Source organism: Diprion similis, chromosome 3 (assembly GCF_021155765.1).
Source record: "Diprion similis isolate iyDipSimi1 chromosome 3, iyDipSimi1.1, whole genome shotgun sequence".
Lineage (NCBI taxonomy): Eukaryota > Metazoa > Arthropoda > Insecta > Hymenoptera > Diprionidae > Diprion > Diprion similis.
Genome location: NC_060107.1, coordinates 11,937,958 through 11,960,103, shown reverse-complemented (window position 1 = coordinate 11,960,103; position 22,146 = coordinate 11,937,958). Strand labels below are relative to the sequence as shown.

Below are 22,146 nucleotides of genomic sequence, written 5' to 3'. Positions count from 1 at the left end.
AATTGTGGCTCAAAATTGCGGTTGCAGGCAGGCAATGTTAGCCCGCGAAATTAACCGACCAAAAATGGCGTAACGTCGAACCGATATCACCTGCGTAAGTTTAACCTGTGAATTTCCCGATTACGAAAGTGGATCGATCGACTAATTTTCAATCCAACAAATCACCGCCTCGACGTTGATAACGTGAAGCTGAACGATAACGAGACGATGAAAATTTTTCAAATTTCGAGGGTTATTTCCCGTTGAATCGTGTAAGTAAGAGGCATGCTCGAAAAACAGTATGGCGACTGGTGCCAAATTTTGAAACTATTTCACGGAATACGAGAATATTTATTTATTAAAAAAAAATTGTATGACAAAAATCTAGTGACAATTAATCGGTGAAAAATTGTCTTAAAATCTCTGAATTTGAATTTCAATCAACAATTTACATTTTGTAAGATTTAGCGGTATTTTGTCCGAATAGTTACTATCGACAAAACTTGTCAGATATTTTGAAATATTCTGCAAAAAAATTCTCATTTCATTGTAATAAAAAAAATTTTTACCGGCAGAGTAAAATTTTTGCTACATTGACTCGTCAAAGTTCCGATTCGAGCTTACTAGACTAAGATGTCCGTTATTTCCCAAGTTGGATTTTTTGCTGTCGCCCCTTAAAGTTTGAGTTTTTCCCATGAAAAAAAATATCATACAAAAAAAATCTTTTAATTTTTATTTAAATAACATGGGATTTTAATCACGAACGAAATTATCATGACGATTCATGCATAAGCAAATCCATTATTTCGGGATTTTCCAAACTGTTTGAAATTCAGTAAACCGTAAAAAACCAAAATGTACTCAGATTTTGCGATCTTAGTTCCTTAAAAATCTTTCTGACAGTAATAAAATAGCGTTTTAATTTTTTTCTCTCAATGTTTCGTTGCTACAACGTAACTAGCTTCCACCTCGTAAGTCTCGGTGGTTCTGAGTATGAATAAACAATGCTTCGATCCAGGTGCACGCAGTGCATAAGCCACTGCATTATTACCTCCGGGGGTTTGCACAGTGATTAGCTAACCGCTGAGAGGTTACGTGGACTCGAATGGCTGCTGCGTGCTCCTCTCTGTTATTCGACTCTCTCTCTCTCTCTCTCTCTCTCCCTCTCGTACACTCTCCATCTTTTTCTCTCTTTCTCTCTCTCTCTCTCTCTCTTTCTCTTTCTTGTTCCAACTGAAGACCATTGCTACACAGACAGCTTACGTCACCTCCTCAACCTTGCGTAACTCCATCGAGGATTAATTCGAACGTTAAGCATTGGTAGGTCACAATCCAAGGACGAGTTTTTACTTGAGAGACGAAATTAGACTCGAGTCACTTGAATTTTGTACGTACTTAAATTTTTTTCAATTAGACAGTCGTTGCATTTACGCAAATTCGGTGTTGTTATTATTATTATTATTATTATTATCGTTGTCGTTTTTGGTGTCATCGTCGTTATTACTAACAATAAGGGGTAAAACTACCTTGTAATTTGGTTTTGCGATTTTTTTTTATTCACTTAAGTGCTTTCTTTATTTAAAAATGATACCTCGAAGCGAAAATTTTGTTTTAAATGATTCAAAAAGTCGATTTTTCGAGTGAAGTCACGATGCCGATTTGCAGGTTATTTTAGAGATTGGCTTAAGGGGTTATAACAGGTCAGGAGACCCGAAAAAGGAATCGATTTTTCAAGAATTTTTCTCGAGAAGACCCTCTAATTTATTAAAGTAAAAATATGTACGTATATTATGGTAACTTTCAACTGTATTTTAACATTTTTTATTTCTAAAAATAATTATTTTGAAAGCTGCTATAACTGATCTTCGAGATTCTCTGGACTGAGTAATATAAAATAAAAAATATTTCGTTAATATAACGTATTATCTTGTAATTGGTCGAAGGAATAAGGAAAATAATAATATTTGACAAAATGGTAGAAATGTGTGGAAAAATGTTCATTCCAAGGCGATTTAGATTCACTGATATTAAATCAGATTCGTTTTCATTTGTTTACAAAACTATTTCTCACAAATTCATTGGCACAGATTTTATGTCTAAATAGTTTAACTTCCACGCTGCTGTTATCAGTTGTCATCTCGAAGAATAGAACATTGAAAGATACCAACTACTTTGAAAAAAAAGCATGTCAAAAAGTTTGTAAACTCTGGTGAATAAAACGAGTAATCGAAACCGAAATGAAAATGGTTATCGAATGAAATTTTCATATGTAAAAAATTTTCTACGATCGTTTTGCAATAAAAAATTCAAATCCAAACTTTCGTTCGTCGTTTTAAAAAAGTTATTCTTTTCCTCCTTGAGTTAAACAAGCAGGAAACGTGCGCGTATCTCTTTCAAATGAAAATCACTAACAAGTATTAATTTTCCGAACTTAGCAGCCTACTTAATTACGCCATATTGTAATGAATTAATTACTCAGACTCCTCGGTACCGGACCGCTCAATTGAAGAGAGCGAAAGCGTTGCCTAAAGCAAAAGCAAAAGTAAAAGTAAAATGGGACGGAGATGCGGAAGCTCGAGGCCCAAAATATCTTCCCGGGCATATTAAAAACGTGACAAAAGTGAAGGGCGAACCGCGGCATGAAGGGGGAGGAAGGATCGGGGGATGAAGAAGCGGAGTCGGCTGTATCGCTGGTTACAAATTCGCCTCACGTACCCGGGGACCGACGTCGCGTCGACGGAATGAAAAAAATTGACGACACGAAGAGGGGGTGAATAAGGGTGCGAGAGTGAAAGAGAGAGAGAGAGAGAGAGAGAGAGAGAGAGAAGGAGAGCCGTGGTAAAAAATCTGCATGGATTTACCGAAAAAATGCGGCGCGATCACGTGCGCGTGGATAGAGAGAGAAATGAAAGAAGGAAAAATGAAAAAGAAAATTGGAGGGAAAGAGAGAAACTGAATCGAAGCATCGATTTTATCAAGAAAAAAAAAAAAAAAAAAAACTGCAGCGACGATTGAATCTGCTGATATTTCATTTTCAAATATAATTTTGCGAAGCGAAGGGAAAGAAGTAATTGAAGGATCGTGGTGGAAGGTGGAAAAACTGACTGAAATCTTCTTTTTTTTCTCGAAGATCTGGTTTTTTTTTGTTTTTTGACTTGTGAATTTAAACAAAATAATTCTTCAACACATGTCTGAACGAAAGCGCATGTTTTTTTAAAAAGTTACAAGTCAATGTCAATAATAATCTAAAATAATGAAAAATAAAAACTTGTGAGAATCTTGTCAATCGGTGCAATAATTCTGTTTTGGATGAACGAGTGTCTTTTGATCAGCATTGATTAAATCAGCCTTTTTTTTACCGACAAATATATTTAACTCATTATTATTTATTCTGTTTACTTACTAATCTCCTCGTGGTTTTTTTTTTTTTTTTTAGTGTTTTTTTGTTTCCTATGCACTTTCACGCTCAAATATTACCACTAAAACTTTCTTTCGACCCTATAAATAATTTAATAACGGGGCTTGACTTCGTACAGTTTGACATTGTTCGTTTTTTTTTTTTTTTCTTTTTTTGTTTTTTTCTTCGTCAGTACAGAGACAACTTTTCCAAGTACTTTTCCCGCAGTTTAACGAACTTCATAAACTGTATTGAAAGTTTTATATTCGTATAAGGAATAATGAATTCAATGAAATTTACAAATATAATAAATTTACTAAACAATTTGTTAAATTCAGATTATTATTTTTCTTGTGTTGTTCTTATAAATTTGAATAAAATCATAGTATATTTTTATCGTAAAATTTACGTCGCTACAACGAGTTTGTGAAAAAAATTTTGCAACCTGATATCGTAATTTGTGACAGCTCTTTTGTACAGTAAATTTATTAATAAATTCACAATTGTTTTTAACAGTGTAGGTAGACGTTGCGAAGTGGTAAATATCTTTTCGATTTCTATTAACGTTAAGCTTGACTGACTGACGGGGGTAGTTTTGTCAAGCGGGCGTAAAAAATCAATTATTGACGTCGTTCGCAACGTTGCTCTCGAAATCGCGAAGCAGTCAATTCGAAGACGTCGCTGCACTAAACCAGAACTCGAGGATCGATCGGAGGGGGAGAATTGAGGATGAAATTCGGACAGTTAAGGGGCGGGGGGGGGGGGGGGGGGGGCAGCCGACATTTTTCCGTCCATCACTTCTCAATTTCCGTTTCTTAACCGCGCCACCTCGATTTCCTCGATGTATGAAGGTTTGACCGTTCTCAAAAAAAGTATTGCAACTGAAATTTTCTTTCAAAATGACAAATCGATGAAGAACGATACACAGTTTAACGAAAGTGTTTAAAAATTGTAGATTTTCAGGAAACCAATTTCGTTGAAAAGTATTTTTGTCTAAAATTGTAATTTCTCATTTTTTTATTCCCAACACTCATTGTCAGCAACGCATGCAAAATTGTTTCGAATAAAAATGATAAAATACTCGTGAAATTCGCTTTTCATGCGTTACTTTCAAAAATAAAAAATAAACAAAGGAAGAAACCACGTTGAAGTTATAAACGTTAACGTAACGAATCGAAACGGAACGTCATGGAATAAATCGTTATACAATATTAGACCGATTTCGAAGGAGTTGCCTTTTAAAAAATATAAATACCAGCTGAACTTCGGACAATCCTAAAATTGAAAAGTAACGATGCTTCTCCTAAGCATGAACCTCGAGAAAGAAGGAAGGTAAGGAATTTCTGTTACACAGGAGAACGAGGGAACGAAGAAAGAAAGACATTTATCACGGGACACGTAGCGGGAATATTCCGAGGCACGTTTGAATTTTTCCGTTATACACACAGCCGCCTAGGAGGTTAGACAAGGTGCAGTGTGTGTTGTTTCAGACAGGGTCTGAGGTCTTATCAGAGGCCCGGAGGCAGGCACTTCAAACGGCACTCCGCAATATGCTTCGAGTGAGATAGCCGGACGCTATTTTCGTTACTCTGGTTAGCGCCGACGGGCATCGTGACGATGCTCTCCGGTAATTAGTAGGAGATGGCTAATTGGACTAATGCGAGTCCAGTTAGACCTCGCGATCTTCACAATCTCGAGGTGTTCGGCTTACCTTCGGTTATTCCTGAACCAGCAAATCCCGCACTGCGTGCAATATTGCAGATGTGTAGTTTATATGGCAGTTGAAATGTTGCAGGAATTTGACAGAAATATGACAGTTTTTTTTTTTACGTATACTGAAGTAGTTTTACTTCGCTTGTCAATCTTTCGAAAATATTTTCATTTCAATTGTTACGGCAATATTTCAGGTCTAGTTTCGAAAGCGGACGCCAAAATGTTGTTGCTGAATTGGTAATTTCAGAAATATAGCATAATGGAAATGAAATATTTCAAATCTTGCGGATCGATATTGCTGAAATGCTTTTGAAACGTTCAGAAACACTGTGAAACATTTAGAATATTGCGAAGTTGCGCGCAAATATTGCGCAGTTTATAAAGAATATTTTTCACCAATTGAAATTCCGTTTCTTAAATGTTTCTGAAATATTTCGCGATTCATCTCTTTAAGCATTGCAAAATGCAATTGTAAATTGAATATTTCAAATCTTGCAATCACACTAAAATATTGCATATTGGTATATAAAATACTTTGCGTATTTCAAATTGACATTGTTGCAACGTTTCCGAAATATTCTAAACCTTGCAAAGTTTAATACTTCTAAAGATTTTTTTAAATATTGCGCAATATACCAAACATCTTGATGGTACGTTCCAGCAATATTTTCGCAATATATTGCCGACTACATTCGTTCATAGAGGGTCTAAATTCTGTTGTCTATAAAAATAGACAAATTTGAATTCTTCTTTTTCCGCGATACAAAACAATATACAATATCATACGCTGCCAGCTACGGTTTACCAGAAGTGATTCAATATGGCGACCGTTAATTCGCTGCGGTATTTTTTGAAGTGAAGCGAAAAACGTGCAGATGCAATGTAGCACCGCCGTTTTACGGTGAAACGATTCATTTGTCAGCAGGTGCGGAGTACGATTGCGGTAGGTCGATTTGAAAAATGGTGGGAATCTTGAACAAGAGTCGGCAGCGGTTCTCTTCCGGGCATTCGGAATCGTCTTTTTTTTCTATTGTTTTCCCACCTCTTCACCTCCGTAGCGGTAAATCCAAAGGACGAAATTCAGGGAAAGAAAAAAAAATTAACGCATCAAATACTTGAATTGGTTTTTTCCAGTAAGTCGCCCCTCAAGTTCGTTCAAATTTGCCGCGCGCGGGAAAAATGAGCCTCTCGATAAAATACGCGCGTGTGGTTTGAATCGCGCCAATTTCTTCGGTACATACCGAATCGGGTTGCTGCCGCTGAAGTGATACGTTCATCAAACTGATCGTCGCTCGTTTAATAGTGAGCGGAAAAAAGTCCACTCAGTATCGCTGTCATTCGTCAGGAATTTCTTAATCTTCTCAAGGCGCGCCTCCCACCGACTAGAAAGATCATTCAAGAAATCGCAAACAATAAATAGCGGCGATCGCGTGCTGCGATGAGGCGGATGTAGCTCAGGATGGGGTGGAGCTTCGGCATCGAGGAAACCTCGAGTTCAGCTGTTTCTCCTGTGCAGTGGTATCCGGAAATTGAAAGTTTATCGCTGAGTAGAGAAATTTGTCAAGGTCCACACGGCTCTTTGCGATATTCGCGTCTTTTCCCCGGAGTTTTTTTTTTTTATTTTTTATTTTACTTCACTTTTTTTTCTCTTTTTATTTCACGTCCGCCTCGAGGGGAATAAGAAGGCGGAAGATATTTAATCGCCACCTTTAACCGAGGCGGGGAAACTCTTAACTTTCATTAAAGCACAAAAATTTCGGGCTAAACGGCATGGAAGTTTTAGAAAGTTAGTCTTTCAGATGATTGAAACTTATGTTCGGGTATAATAATGAATAATAATCGTTTATATTCGTAGGTTTATACATGAAAATTCTTATATCGTTTCGTTAAATTCAGCTTATATATATATATATATATATATATATATATATAACTAAATGCATGAGAAGTTTTTTTTTTTTTTCTTATTTGATTATAAAGGAAGCTTAATTTTCTAATAAAAAATATTAGTTGATATTAGATATTAATTTTAAAGAACGATGGAGCTTCTGTATTGCTTCGTAATCTGGATAGATGGAACGGTCAAACGTTTCAGTAAAATTCTCGTAAAACCTGACCTGACTTGACCTAACCTAACCTGACCTGACCTACCATCTAGCGGGTTACTCAACGTTACAAATTGTGAAAATCGTAGGAGATAATCGAGTAACCGATTAAAAACAAAAATTTTTTGTGAAATTCGGCGATACAACGTAGAAAATAAAAAAAAAAAAAAAAACAAAAAAAAAAAAAAAAACGAAAGATAATAGATCGATATCGCGACTCTTTTGAAACACAGACTTTCGATGATATGACAATAAAAGAGAGAAAATAAAAACAATTTTCAGGATTAAACGGTGAGTGAGAGAAAATTGAACGGTTGTAAAACGTCACAGATATGCTACGATTGACATGTGGCTTGGCCAGAGCGTAGAGGGAAGCAATAAAAGTAACTGCACATGAGAGTTGAGTGGGTATAAAATTGAAAATGCAATAGTAGTTACAGTACACGTATGCCGATACCCAAATTGCAGAAGTAATATGCATGCACACCAGCTCTGGGATTTTCGTTTCGGGTTGGCAGAGGTTTTTCCGAAGCATTTCATCGTTTTTCGGCTCAGTGTCCGGTTATGAGACACCCCTTTTCGGAAGGGTTGGTCGTACTTTGGTCGTAAATCACAGTTTAGATTTTCACCTCTGTTTTGTAAACGGAATTTGAACCGCGTTACCTCGCGCAATCGAAATTTCTATTGCACGAATTGTTGCCACTGTTTTTTCAGCATGCTTAATAATAAAAATAATAATACGGGGATAGTATATTGTACGTTAAAAATAAAATCGTATCATTAAAATACTTCAGTATTTTTCTCATATTTTACTCTAGAGAAGTCAAAAAGTTTTTTGCTATTTAAACTTCTTGGGGGAGAATAATTTCTTGATAAATATTTATATTGTTTATTATCCAATTCCAAGCACCGATTGCAGTAAAATGAATCTTGTTGAGTGTTTGATATAGCAAATTCGTTCAATTGTAAGAATGGCTTTTTTTAATTATTGTGTTTGTTTTTTTTTCTGAATATTTATTCATCTTTCTGAATAAATATGATTTTGAAAAACATGGCCAAATTTTTTATATTCCGTAGAAGGTTTTGAGACAAGAAATTAAACAAGAATGTTACTAATTCGTCTGCATGAATTAAAAATCTAACATTTAAAAACTAACATTTTCAAAAAAAAAAAAAAAAAAAAAGGTTCAATTTTATCGAATTTGACGTAGTTCAGAAATCGGTCAACGAACTAAAAAAATCTATAAACGCTGTTGAAAAATAAAAAAAAAAACGATTTAGATTTTTTCTAAATAAATAAGAAAAATTCTGAAGTTGATTTTAACCTTAATTTTGCTAAAAATATGCCGATACATTATAAACAAAATATTGTAAAACATTCTGTGCACTATGAATTGTTGAATCGAATATGGAACAAAAATCTAAGTAAAATCAGTTTGAAATATATGATTAAATATCAGAGTTCCTTATTGCAAAAATTTTTCACCAGAGCAACGCAAGCTTTTTTTTTTTCTAACCCCGTACAACCCGGTAAAAGACGGTGGGAGAATCCTTGTCAAGTTAGAATCAAGTAGCTGGTTTACGATGGTGAGTTTATTGCTTTATAACTGACTCCGAGGGGAAACCGAGCTAACTTAGTTTGCGCAAAGCTCCAAACATCCCGCGAGACGTTGCACCGTAGTTTTCGCCAAACCGGATGTTGTGCTTCACTTGTATTTCGAGGTGTGATTAGAAATTTAAAAAGACAGATCAGAAGAAAGAAAGAAAGAAAGAAGAAACAGTCAATAGTAAGGGTGAAGAACGAATCTGGCATGGGTAGTAAAAATTGTCAAAAACACCGCGGAGCTTTTTTTAGGATTCGAATGAAAAAAGAGTCGATTACTTTTGAAAAGGATGAGTATGGAGATGTGGGGGGAGGGGTTGAAATTTTGAATTTGAAAAGTTCCGACAGCGCTTAATTCCGAATTTTTTTCTTGGCGAAACTTAAAGTGACGAAGTTTTTGTCAAACTTTGACGAAACATCTAAGTTTCGTCTAGTCCAAGACCCGACGTTTAAAGTTCCGAAAGCGCGAAAATTCCAAATGATCGAAGATTTTCAATTCTGTGAATTTCTGGTTTGGTGTAATTTAAACTACTTTGATCTGTCTTTGTTGTGGATTTTCGATATTTTAATTTTTGGAATTCTGGTCATTCCGATTTTCGGTTTTACTGATTTTTCACACCGACTCGTTGAGTTAAACGAATTTTCGAAATTTGCCTCCATCGAAACTTTACTTTTTGTGATTTCCTTCTATTGTAACTTAAATTTTCCGAAAATTCCGAGACTTTGTTGTTTTGTAAAAGTTTTACAACTTGACTTGAATTTTCCCCATAAAATAATTCGGAATCAGGCACTTTCGGAAATTTTCAAATTCGGAACTTCAACCCTGCCCCCAATGATGAAAGAGTAGCACCGTTTGGGGATGAATGTGCGTCAGATCAGCGCGAGGTAATCCGCTGGCTCCGCTTGGAAATTCTCAAGGTGTGCAGATTTTTCACAAAGCGAGTCCTATTTCCGTGTGTTTCTTTTTTATTCCCGCTCTTATTTTACCCTCTGCTTGCTTTTCTTTTCCCTTCCTTTCCTTCGAATTTGCATATAACAAAAGTCTCGCGTCGGGTGACAAATGTCGGGTTGTTAAATTCCTGACAGTTACACATAACGCCACTCGAGCTCGAAGAGTTCAGCTGACTTCCTACCTGCAAGCTGCAGATTACAACATCGATAAACGGAATTAAAGAAATAAAGATACAATCTCTGCACTCTCGACGCCCGTTGAAGATAATTTCTCAGCTTTCCGAGTTCAATGAATAAAATTAACACACCTCAATCTGGAATAACGAATCACCATCGATGAGAAAAAAAAGTAGATATCATTTATATCCAGTAGTGATCAGTCTACGAATCAAGTGATAATCAAGTCTGAATTTGACCGCGGTAGCATCCATTGATTCTAATTTCTTTACCAATTTTTATGGTTTAATTTCAAAGTTCAAGGTTTTTGAACAATTTTTCAACTATGCAGAAAACGTTGAAGGAGTTAAAAAAAAAAACGTCCAAGGTTTTTTGGAATTTAAAAAGTCGGATTCATTTGAACGAAATTTTCAACATTTCCAAAAATCCAAAATAATGTTCCCTCTTCCTTTTTTTATCTAGTGCTCTTTCGCTACCGAGTAACGATGTATATTTTTTCAGTTAATCGTTATGTCTCCCTTCGATGAAGCGGAATGTTGAAAGCTTAAAAGCAAATGAAATAAAGTAAAAAAATTACTGTCAATAACTGTTGCTACTCGATCACGAAGCAATATGATTGGTAATATATCAAGAAGGTAAAGTTCTTAAAGATTTTTCGTAAAAATCATTATTTCGCAACTCTGCGAATCGTCTGAAAAGAAGTAATTTATTTTTAAAAAGTAAAGTGTATTCAGATTTCGAAAATTGAATTCCTTCAAAATAGTTCTAAGTTTTCAAAACAACGATTATCAAACTACAATCAATGATAATATATATCTTCGTTACTGAGTAGCGAGTAAAGAATCGCCTCTCAATCATACAAGTTTTTGTTGAAGTTGAAAATGAAATGTCCGGATGACTTCTCTTATTTTACACGAAAGATTTTCAACCGCAGAGTTGTAAAAAAAATTAAAAAGAAAAAAATCTCGACCACTTCAAGTGGTCCCGCAATTTACATACAAATTACCGGTGGGTCTGAGCTGCCTGCAGCCCTTAGAGGAAACCAATTGAAAGTCCTTCTTCCTTCATTCTGGAAAGAAGAGCGTCCCCGGTACTTGGCCCGAAAGCACAAGTCGCGTATGTAGGCGGATCCCTCGGGCAGGCAGGAAACTTCGAGAAACAGCTTGAATATACCTGCAGCGGGTATAACCTCGAGAGTATAATCGCGGTTTTCAAGTGGAATTCAACACTCCTTAATCGTCCATTGTGATTAAAATTACCGAGTGGTAGAGGTTTCGTTTCGAAGTAGAAAAACGTCTCGAAAAGATGAGTGGTGCTCTTCAATTCGTCAACCATGTCCTTCTACAGGACCAAGGATCACGTCGTGAAAACATTGATGATACAATATTTTTACACTGAAATCATAGCTGCAATGACGTTGGGAAGAGATTATTTGAGTCCTGATTGTGGATAACTCTAGGTAATTGGATTAACCTGATGTATTAAAAATTCTCCAGGTAATAAATAAACAACAAATGATTAAACTGGATTAGAACTGATAAGATGAAAATTTTGACGCTATCTAAACTGATTTATATCCATATCTGAGATTTAACTAGTTCAAATCATGTCTAATATCGATTTATTTTTGATTGTGTTAGTAAAAGTAACATTGCTACGATGTATCCGAAACGATTGCAACTCTAATGCAATATTTTTAACAACAATGTATAAATGAAGAACCAAGTAGTCTCAGCACCAGCAAAAACGTTTTACACTTTTCACCCTTTACTATTAAGCGTAAGCTCGGAGTAGATCGAAAAATCGACTAAAAACCTGATGAAGTATTTAGGTTACGGAGAAAAAAAAGTTGCAACGATGTTTAGTCCATATTGGAAAAACTTGTTTAAGCATCTCGGCCGTTGTATTATGTGAACTGTGGGCACCAGAGGCGAATTGAAATATATTCTGAAAGCCTGAAGTTGTTTGAGATTCTGCTTTGAAGTTATACTCCCTGAAAATTCCCAACTGTCGGCGAACCGACTATGAATTCTTTACCAATCGACGATCCCGCGCTTTACAGCGGCTTAAAGCTCAAAACGAGCTTCACCTTCCACCTCCTGTTTTATCCAGCAGAGCGAAAGCGCGATGTGCAATTTCTTCTTTCTCCCTCTCTCTCTCTCTCTATCTCTCTTTCAAATTCCGCTACACGCCACGTGGAGATCCTCAAAAACGATCATTCCAAGAAGCACTTGGAAATAGCGACGCGGCTAAAAGTGGAAGTTGTTACTGGCAAGCTGAGAGGAGTTGAAACAAAAGGCAGCTAAGCTCATCTGCTAACTCACAATCAGACGAGAAACAAATAAAGAGAATGATCTCAGCTCTGGAACAGCCGCCGTTTGCGATATTTAAAAGTAAAATATGGGTCAGCAATCGAGTTTATAAAATTTGGGTCATTAAATAACAGAAGTTTTGCAGAAGAATCCGGTGATACTAACCTCGAAAATTCGTTTTCCAGCAGGGAATGATAATTGACTTATTTATAGATAAAACATACGCTTCGGCTATTGAAGCCTGATTTACAAACCATTTGAATAGATCTTGAACTCTCTTCTCCGAGAATACCACTTAAAAGATGGCGAAAAAACATACGTATCAACCATTATAAACACCGGCTACAGAAGGAATGAGGAATAAATTCGTTTGATCAAAGCAGGCTCTTTTCCTTTACTTTCCTTTCTTTCTTTTGCCTCGGAAAAAAATCTTGTAAGAATTAATAGCTTACTACTTCGAGATGAGATCTCTATGTAAATATCCGGACTCAAGTGAATTATATTATTATTCGAGATTAACGATGAATGATATCGCGTGGGTTGATCAAGAGGAAGGCAGCGTTTTCAAACTCGAGAAGATTAGCTTTCAAAATCAACAGAATCTTCTACTTTATTGTTAGATTATATTACACATATAATCCGTCGATCGTATAGATCTCTACTCAAATTAATAGTTCATTAAAAAATCATTAAGGCCTGTCACACAACGGAGAAAAATAAAAAAAAATATACTACCAAGAAACAAAAATTATACATAATCGAATTACGGATTTTATTTCCGGATTGTAAATTTGAAAGAGAAAAAACGATTTAATATTTTTCATTTTATATGTCTTAGCTGTTCCAGTGTGCTTATTTTTCAATTCTTAGTTTAAAATCACCCGCCGCGCCTGACTCTAGACAACAGAGTTTACACGGTTGATCTGGTTCGTTGACGAGCTGTCCTACAGATGGCAGGGAATGACTTAAAATAAGCGATCGCTGCTGGATCAGCGACTTATTCTACAATTTTAAGATCACTGTCAATTATTGGCTGTGTTTTAACAACGTTAAAAAATTTTTATCATCGGTACAAAATACGGTGATTTATGTTTTATCCAATAAGAATTTTAATAACAATTTTTGTTCCAAACGATGCGGTATTGTTTAATCTAATTTAATTGCGCTGGGATCACCCTTCCGCCTCCATTTTTCACTATTGCCGTTGAATGAACCCCTTTTTTACCGACAGTCGGAACAAGGGTGCAAAAAGGGTGGTATTTCTGCCCCCGAGTATTTATGGAACTCTATTTACACGCTTCTGATCATTTCCAGCATCAGTTTACCTGAGTTATTTGTTATTTGTTGAATTTCCGGAATGAGAGATTTCGCAATTAATTCGATTACAAATATTGAACATGGATTATATCAATTGGAATACACCTTCGACTCTCGTGATGTATTATTATGATCAATCTGAATGGAAATTGATTTGCAAAGCACTGTATGCAAGCTTTGATTCAATGTAAACGTGCAGCATAAAAAGCTCGGCTAACTTCTTTCAAGCTGCACGATTGGTAAAAAGTGAAACGCAAAAATCAAGCAAAACCTGCTTGCAAAGAGAAACACGAGGTTAATCATAATTCGAGTGTAACTCGTACAACTGAATTTCTTCTCTTCGAAGCCTGATCATTTTTCGCCAAAGATTCTACAAGCAAAGAGACTCAAAATTAAGTCGGTGATGTGGTCTAGTAAGATGAAAAGCGGCCGAAATTAGGGCTGGAAATTGTTCAGCAAACAAAAAACTCTGTCACGAGTACAGAAACGGAATTGCCACGTTTAGAAAAAGCTATCATGGAGGGTTGAAGCTTAACGCTGAGAAGTGAGGGGCACAATGACCGCGTTAAATGGCGGCCAACTTCCGCTCTCATTGTCATATACACTGAGTCACTTTTGCTTTTAAGTCACTCGCTACATTGTGCCCGGGGTATAAAAATAAAACTTCCTATTCTCAGCGGAGTTAACAGCACGAGGAAAAAGATTGCAAGCTCATTTATGACCGGCTATTATTATGTGGCCATGCCACCCCACCGAGCATCTATCGATTGCTCCGCATCGGGTTTTAACCAGGGTCTCGAGCAAATACTGGAAAACGGAAGCTTCTACGTGACTGAGAGAAAATTTCAACAATTTATCCTGACCTCTGTTTATCTACAACTAGAAAAAGGTTCCTGGATGGATGTTTCTCCATTTACTTTCCATCGGATGCTTTGCTATTTCGATCCATCGACGATACCAAATTTCTACTTTCTACTTTCATCCGCGATAGGTTAAAAAATATTGGAATCAATTTTGACGATTACAAGTTTCTTGAATTCCACTTTTTCTCGGAATACTACGTACTTGGCTAATTTTCATTTAGTATCCCATTTTACCCCAGTATGCAATTTTGCTCTATTGTACCGTTTTTCTCGTCTAATATTTCGTCCTGCTATCCCATTCATTTTCAGAGAATTAATCAGAGAACTGTACGAGATTCGTTGGGTCTCGTCTGTCTAAACACTAATTACATCGTTCAATTCGCTCGAGGGCTGGAGCAGCTTGAGTATCATTTTCTTGAGGTTGCGCGGAGCGAAGCCCGATTGCAACCAAACCAAACATAACTTCGAGGCTTTGCAAGGACTACATGATTAATTATACATCCACGTCTGGTACTTCAGACTAAATCAGATGCAACGGATCGAGAACTCGGCTGGGTGAGAAAAGTTCTTTTCCGCACTAGAAGAAATAAGAAATTTTCAAAAAAAAAAAAAAAAAACAATTTAAAATAGATTGAAGCAAAATTCGAAAAGCTGGTTCGTTGACTTTCCTTCGCGTCTAAAGTTCCACGGATTTAGGCTGCTGCCTCGATATTTGAAAAACTCTATTGGTGAGAATTTGCACGCACAATGGCTGCTGCACGCATCCACTCGCCAGCTATTGTTCGGTACGGAATATTAGTTTCCTGCTTGATTGGTCACGCTGCAGTATTCAAATCTATTCCAGGCGCTTTCTCTTCGTATAATGAACTCTCGGTTGCTCTCGTCATTCAATTCAACGATTTTCACCAGGATTTTCCTTGAGTTGAGCAGGTGTAATACCGTAAAATATTTAGATTCAATTTTTTTTTTTCCAATCAAATTGCAAATAACGAGTTATCGGAAATATGAAAAGCTGAGAGTTTGATACTGGTCGTAAAAAAGGCACAAAGTTGTCTTTTTTTTTGTTTTTTATTTTACTATTTTGGAAACACTGAATTATTTCAAGCCATGATTATAATTATAATTAAGCGCAAGCAATTTCCACACCAAAATCAGGTGATCCGAAAAAAAGTCTAATTTTCGATCCATTCTCGATCCCGTTATTCAGAATTAATGAAGTTGTATCAGACAAAAACAGAGATTGCTTGTTAATTTTATTAGAAGATATTAATTCATCTAGTATACAAGTAATTGTTATTCAGTAAGAAGAAGAAGAGAAGGTTTCAAAGAATAAAAATAATGAAAAGGGAATATTAAGTAAATTCCGTGAATAAATGGTTTGTTTAATTTTATAAAATATATTGTTTAATTCATTGTAATGAAATGGCAATTGAGAATTGGAAGTCATTTTTGTATTCAGCAAACTTGAAAACACAATATTTACCAAAAACATTCCACAACAATCTGACAATGAAATTTCATTTTTTTTACCGACCTGTGTTATCAGTGAAATTTTTTATGATCGGTGCACGAACTGAATTAAAAAAAAAAAAAAAGAAAGAAAAAAAAAAATAGAACAATTACGATCGGCTGTATAGAAAGTCTGAAAAAGTAAAACAGAATCCGGAATGTTTGTAACGTGGATTTACTTTTTCACGTAAAGATACAAGAGAGAGAAAATAGGGGTGAGGAACCGGGTTGTTAGAGGAAAAAGGTAATTTTGGGGGTGACCTTGCTTTTTTACATTTTGTTTTAATTACCGTAACTGGACAGCGTTGATCAAGCGGTAGAATGACTCGCTCGCTCGAGTATAACGAGTGATTATTTATTAAATTACTCGTTAGAAAGCAACTGAACGATGTTCGTTAAGCGAGTAACAACAACAGCAACAGCAGCAAAAGCAGCAACAGCAGTAGCGAGGCGAGGCGTTTCTGCACACCTGTTCACCCGGTGTCGAGTCATTATTAATTTACATTATGCCAACAATACCTGTTCCCGAAAAGTTATGACACCGATTTAACAATCCCTGCTTGCCTGTTTTATACGGGGAAATAAATAACGCCAGAGAACCTCTCGCAGGATTCCTGAATATGTTATTAAAACTGTTAACACTTTCGGGGAGCAGAACGATTTCAACGTTGACAAATTTATTCATGATCTCTCTCGTTTCACGGTACAAGATCTGGACAATTTGTTTCCAGATTAATTGTTTAGGCCTCCATAGAATCGACCTCCCTCCACCACTTCCGGCCTAAATACTACGCTACTAATCCCCCCACCCCCCGAAAAAGTATCATATCTATGGAGTACAACCTCGAAATGTCAATAAAAGAAAAATACAAAAAATTCACAACGTTATGAGTTTCTGTGCATTTGTCTCATTTTGATTTATTTCAATTTTTTTTTTTTTTTTTTTTTTTCTTTTTCCCCCACCAAAAGTATTATATTCAGTTGGAAATGTGAAAAAAAAAAATTCGAGAAAGTTATGAAATTTCGAGTGAATAGATGTCTTTTTTTTCAACTACGTTGCCATTCGAGGTTTCTCACGAATCGACTTTATACGACAATATATATATATATATATGTACGGTTTATGAAAGTGAGAATTGACATGGAAATATTACGAAAAACCGCCGATACTAACTATCTAGTATATGTAACTTTAAGGAGGGTGAAAACTACCCCTAAGCATTAAATTTTGTAAATCTAACGGCGATTCCGAGATCTCTGTTTGTCAACCAATGAATTCCAAGTGTTCATAGCATACGTTTATTTATAAGAATTGTAAACAATTATGAATTCGGAAAAAAAATCCTAATCACTCCAAAGTTCAAGTCTTTTTTTATCTTAAAATGCAAAGAATAAAAAATCAGGATTTTGCATAGAATATTAAAAAAATTACAAAAAAGGATGCTACTATGGTAGCTTCTGTGAATGAAAGGGTTAAATTTGACTTGATTTATTCCGGTTGATTGTGTCTTGTGTACCTTTATGGTTTTCAGTTTTTCGTGTCTGGATACCTTCAAGTTTGGATTGTGAATTTCAGCGGGAAACGGCGTGACACGAGACCGGCTCTCTATTTGACGTCGTAGGGTCGAAACGGAATCCAATACGAGTATAAAGCGAAAGTTCTTGAAATGCAGAGAGTCTGCTCCCTCTCGTTCTTTACTCCTTTTAGTTTTGCACTGTTCCGAGAGGTTGCATCAACCCACGCTCCTTACTCAGTGAACCCTTCAATTGCGAAAACATCGCTTTGTCATTCACTTTTTTTTTTTTACAGTCAGTACGGGGGGAAGAAAGAGAGAGAGAGAGAGACAGAGAGAGAAGGAGTCGTTTCATCTTTACAATAGATCCACAGCATCAGGAGGACTTCGTTTGTCTATCCTTTTTCGTCTTCTGCTCAGATGTGTGTATTATATAAACAAAAATTTTATTCGTAAAGCTTGTACTGTTCCGTTTCGCGCCGTTTCGTTTCTGTCTCTTTTTCTTTTTGCTTTTTTTTTTCACGCGTCTTTGCATTTATTTCTCGTCCCTTTCATTTTTGGCGTTGAGTTTTAGGTCGAACTTTTGTTCCGTAAATTTGACGTTCCATTGAAATACAGTCGCACCCCCGGGGCTTCGTAAACGTCCCCCGTCTCGTCAGGGAAAATATGAGGAAGAGAAAAAATATCTTGAAACAACGGCGTAATAACAACAACAACAACATGCAAAATGGCTGTCCGACGTTTTTGAGAGTTTTAACAAGAGACGTGGTGAGATTTTAGGGACGATTGTTTGTCCTCTCTGAATTACATTACAACCCTTACATCTTCGGTTGCTTAAAGGGATAAGTTGAACGTTGAAAAATAGATCGGGAAACGAGACATCGATTCAATTAGGTTGCAATTATTGCGCGCTGTATCGTGAATTTTCACCTTGAAACGGAAGATTTTTATCAACTTTAAAATTATTGGAGTAACTGGCGAATCTGAGGATATTTGATAAGAAAAAAAAGAAAAAAAAATCCATTTTCCAGAATTCCAAAGGACTTTCGAATGGTGGATGGTAGATTGCAATGAAAATCTGGTGTTCAAGATTTTTACTGGAGGTCGATTTTTTTTAATAAAAGTTGCAGAGAGTTTTTAAATTTATATCATTTGGGCGTAATTACTTATCATTGAATTAACTATGTCTAAACAACTTATAGCTGCGAAGTTGCAAAAATATTGCAGTTTTACGTGTCGATTTGAATTGAAAAAATCTCTCGAATTTCGGACATTTTCATATTTTGGAGATGTTTCACTGATTCATCACAACGATACTAGACAATCCATTTGAAAAATGTCAAATTTTAGAATTTTACATTGCTGCGTATATTTTTAAAAGATTGTATATTGTAATTGAAGGGTTCAAATCTTCGAAAGACACGATGTTGTAATTTTCAGTATGAAACATTTCAACCCGTGCAAGGTTACATTTCTGCAATTTTTCAAAATATTTAGCGATGTATTTGAAATAATATTTCAAACTTTGCTGCGTTGCGTTGCTGCAATGTTTCTAAAATATTGCGTGTTGCGTCTGAAATATTTCAAACTTTGTGGAGTTGCGCTTTGCAATATTTCTAGAATATTGCGAAATGTGTTGAAAATATTTCAAACTTTCCGAAGTGGGGTTTTTACAATATTTCTAAAATATTACGCGATGCGTTCGAAATATTTCAAACTTTGCTGAATTTCGTTTCTGCAATGTTTCTAAAATATTGCGCGGTGTCTTTCAAATACTGCAAACTGTGTGCAGAGTTATGTTTCTACAATATTCTTAAAATATTGCACGATGTGTCTGAAATGATATTTCAAACTTTGCTGCGTTGCATTGCTGCAATGTTTCTAAAATATTGCGTGTTGCGTCTGGAATATTTCAAACTTTGTGGAGTTGCGCTTTGCAATATTTCTAAAATATTGCGAAATGTGTTGAAAATATTTCAAACTTTCCGAAGTGGGGTTTTTACAATATTTCTAAAATATTACGCGATGCGTTCGAAATATTTCAAACTTTGCTGAATTTCGTTTCTGCAATGTTTCTAAAATATTGCGCGGTGTCTTTCAAATACTGCAAACTGTGTGCAGAGTTATGTTTCTACAATATTCTTAAAATATTGCACGATGTGTCTGAAATGATATTTCAAACTTTGCTGCGTTGCATTGCTGCAATGTTTCTAAAATATTGCGTGTTGCGTCTGGAATATTTCAAACTTTGTGGAGTTGCGCTTTGCAATATTTCTAAAATATTGCGAAATGTGTTGAAAATATTTCAAACTTTCCGAAGTGGGGTTTTTACAATATTTCTAAAATATTACGCGATGCGTTCGAAATATTTCAAACTTTGCTGAATTTCGTTTCTGCAATGTTTCTAAAATATTGCGCGGTGTCTTTCAAATACTGCAAACTGTGTGCAGAGTTATGTTTCTACAATATTCTTAAAATATTGCACGATGTGTCTGAAATGATATTTCAAACTTTGCTGCGTTGCATTGCTGCAATGTTTCTAAAATATTGCGTGTTGCGTCTGGAATATTTCAAACTTTGTGGAGTTGCGCTTTGCAATATTTCTAAAATATTGCGAAATGTGTTGAAAATATTTCAAACTTTCCGAAGTGGGGTTTTTACAATATTTCTAAAATATTACGCGATGCGTTCGAAATATTTCAAACTTTGCTGAATTTCGTTTCTGCAATGTTTCTAAAATATTGCGCGGTGTGTTTCAAATACTGCAAACTGTGTGCAGAGTTATGTTTCTACAATATTCTTAAAATATTGCACGATGTGTCTGAAATGATATTTCAAACTTTGCCAAGTTACGTTTCTGCAATGGTATCTGCGATATATAGAATACTGTTTGTGTAAGTGTGTTACAACCAGCGAGTAAAGCCGCGTCATCCATCTCTCGGAGTCTGTTGGGAATAATTTGTATGACAATAAATATCTGAAGCTTAAGTATGGCGGCAAAGGCGTCGGTGTGTGCGGCGGGCGCCGCAAGCGCTTGGCTTAGTGTAAGCACTCAATGGATTAGGTCGCAGATTCTCTTAGTTAGCGAGAGAAGGAGAAGAGAGAGAGAGAGAGATAGAGAGAGAGAGACGGAGAGGGAAAGAAACGTTGTTTTGGCTGTCAGGAAAGCGGCGGTTTTGGGCTTAGAAAGCGTTGGAATACAGATGAAGGAAACGAGGCACAAGACAAGTGGATAGATGTATATAGGATGAAAACTCGTGAGCTTTTATACTCAGGGCTGAATGACGAAGGCGGTGAGCTTGCAAGGTGTTTAAGGAAAACGTTAAGATGTGCATTACGTAATTGAGTAATCGCCTGAATCCGAAGATGAGTGCACAATTAATAATTAATTGACAAATGCGAATGTCGATTAAAAAATTTTCATCATCAAATTTTTATTTATCTTTTTCTACAAAGTATCTCGAATGTATTTAATTAAAAGAAAACCATTTAAACCGGATAAAATTTCAAGACAAATGAGATCCGGGAAATCACGCTCTGAGATAAAATACTCTGAAAAGTTGATAAATTTTTCGCGCTGTCGCTCATCCTTCTGAGATACCAGGAGGGGGAAGAAAATCTGCAAGTTTGTTTCAACCCCCGTTTTAAAATCCCGGTTATAACTACCCACTCAGCGGAAATTCAACTTCGCCTGAATCTCTAAATCATCGATTAAAACTTTCCAAGCTTTGGAACTAAGCAACCCTCAATTATGTATATATATATATATACACAAATTCATACCCTTTCCTGAGACTTCGTAGGCATTCACCCCGCTATTTCTCGTGGTCAAGTATTGCTCAGAAGTTATGACAACATTAGCGCAGTAAGTTAACTTTGTTAAATTTTCAAAAAGTAGAGCCAATTGATGTGTCAAAATATCAATTTTTAATTTCCTCGACAAAGCAAACAAAGTATTTTCATCCCTGTCTCACCTGATATTCGAAGTAAGAACGAAAAAAAAAAAAAAAAAAAGCAAATCTAAAATTACGAATGGAAAACCAATTACAAGCAGGACGAAGAGTTTTTCTAGAGTTATATAGTACATTCAGATTATTACAATTATTATAATTCAACTCACCCCACTGAGCGTCTTGATATTGTGCAGTGCGTTTTGCGCCTCCAGGGCAGCCTTCCTTGTGAAAAAGGTCACGAAACAACATCCTGAAACATAAAATTTTTTTCTTTATAAAGTCTCACTCGGCTAAAATAAGGTAATCGAAAATATTGAGATTCAATCAAGATGATCAGGTGACAATGAAACTATACATTAATATTATTTCTAGGATTTATTTACATTTGAAAACTGCCCCAATAGTATTATCGAAGCAAATGTCGTTTTAAACGTCAACAAATAGTTGAAACGAAAAATGGATCACAAGAATATAAAGCAGAATAAAATGTTCTCTCAAATCCTGTTATCACACTCATTATCGTTTAAAGACGAGAAAGAAAGTAACTTTCACAGTACCTCGATCTTCACAGTTGAAAATTAGTTAGAAAGATCCGAAAGCGATTTGCCTGAATACTTTGAAATTTGTGATTGGAATGAAAGAAAACAACCATCGTCAATTGCTTCAAAGTTCAGAAAGCGGGATGGTAAGCGAAAGTTTTTACACTTAAGCCCAGCCGGTGTGGCCCTTCCATTTTTTTCCATAATTGACAGT

General features: G+C 35.8%; 1 protein-coding gene across 11 annotated transcripts in view; it reads right to left on the bottom strand.

Moving 5' to 3' along the window:
- LOC124416810 (CUGBP Elav-like family member 2) overlaps positions 1-22,146 on the bottom strand; it is a 296,524-nt gene that overhangs the window by 71,738 nt on the left and 202,640 nt on the right. For all 11 annotated transcript variants that reach the window (XM_046898153.1, XM_046898149.1, XM_046898152.1 and 8 more), the window contains one exon: positions 21,561-21,643. In XM_046898153.1, coding sequence (XP_046754109.1) covers positions 21,561-21,643 — 83 coding nt within the window. The remainder of the gene's footprint in view (positions 1-21,560; positions 21,644-22,146) is intronic.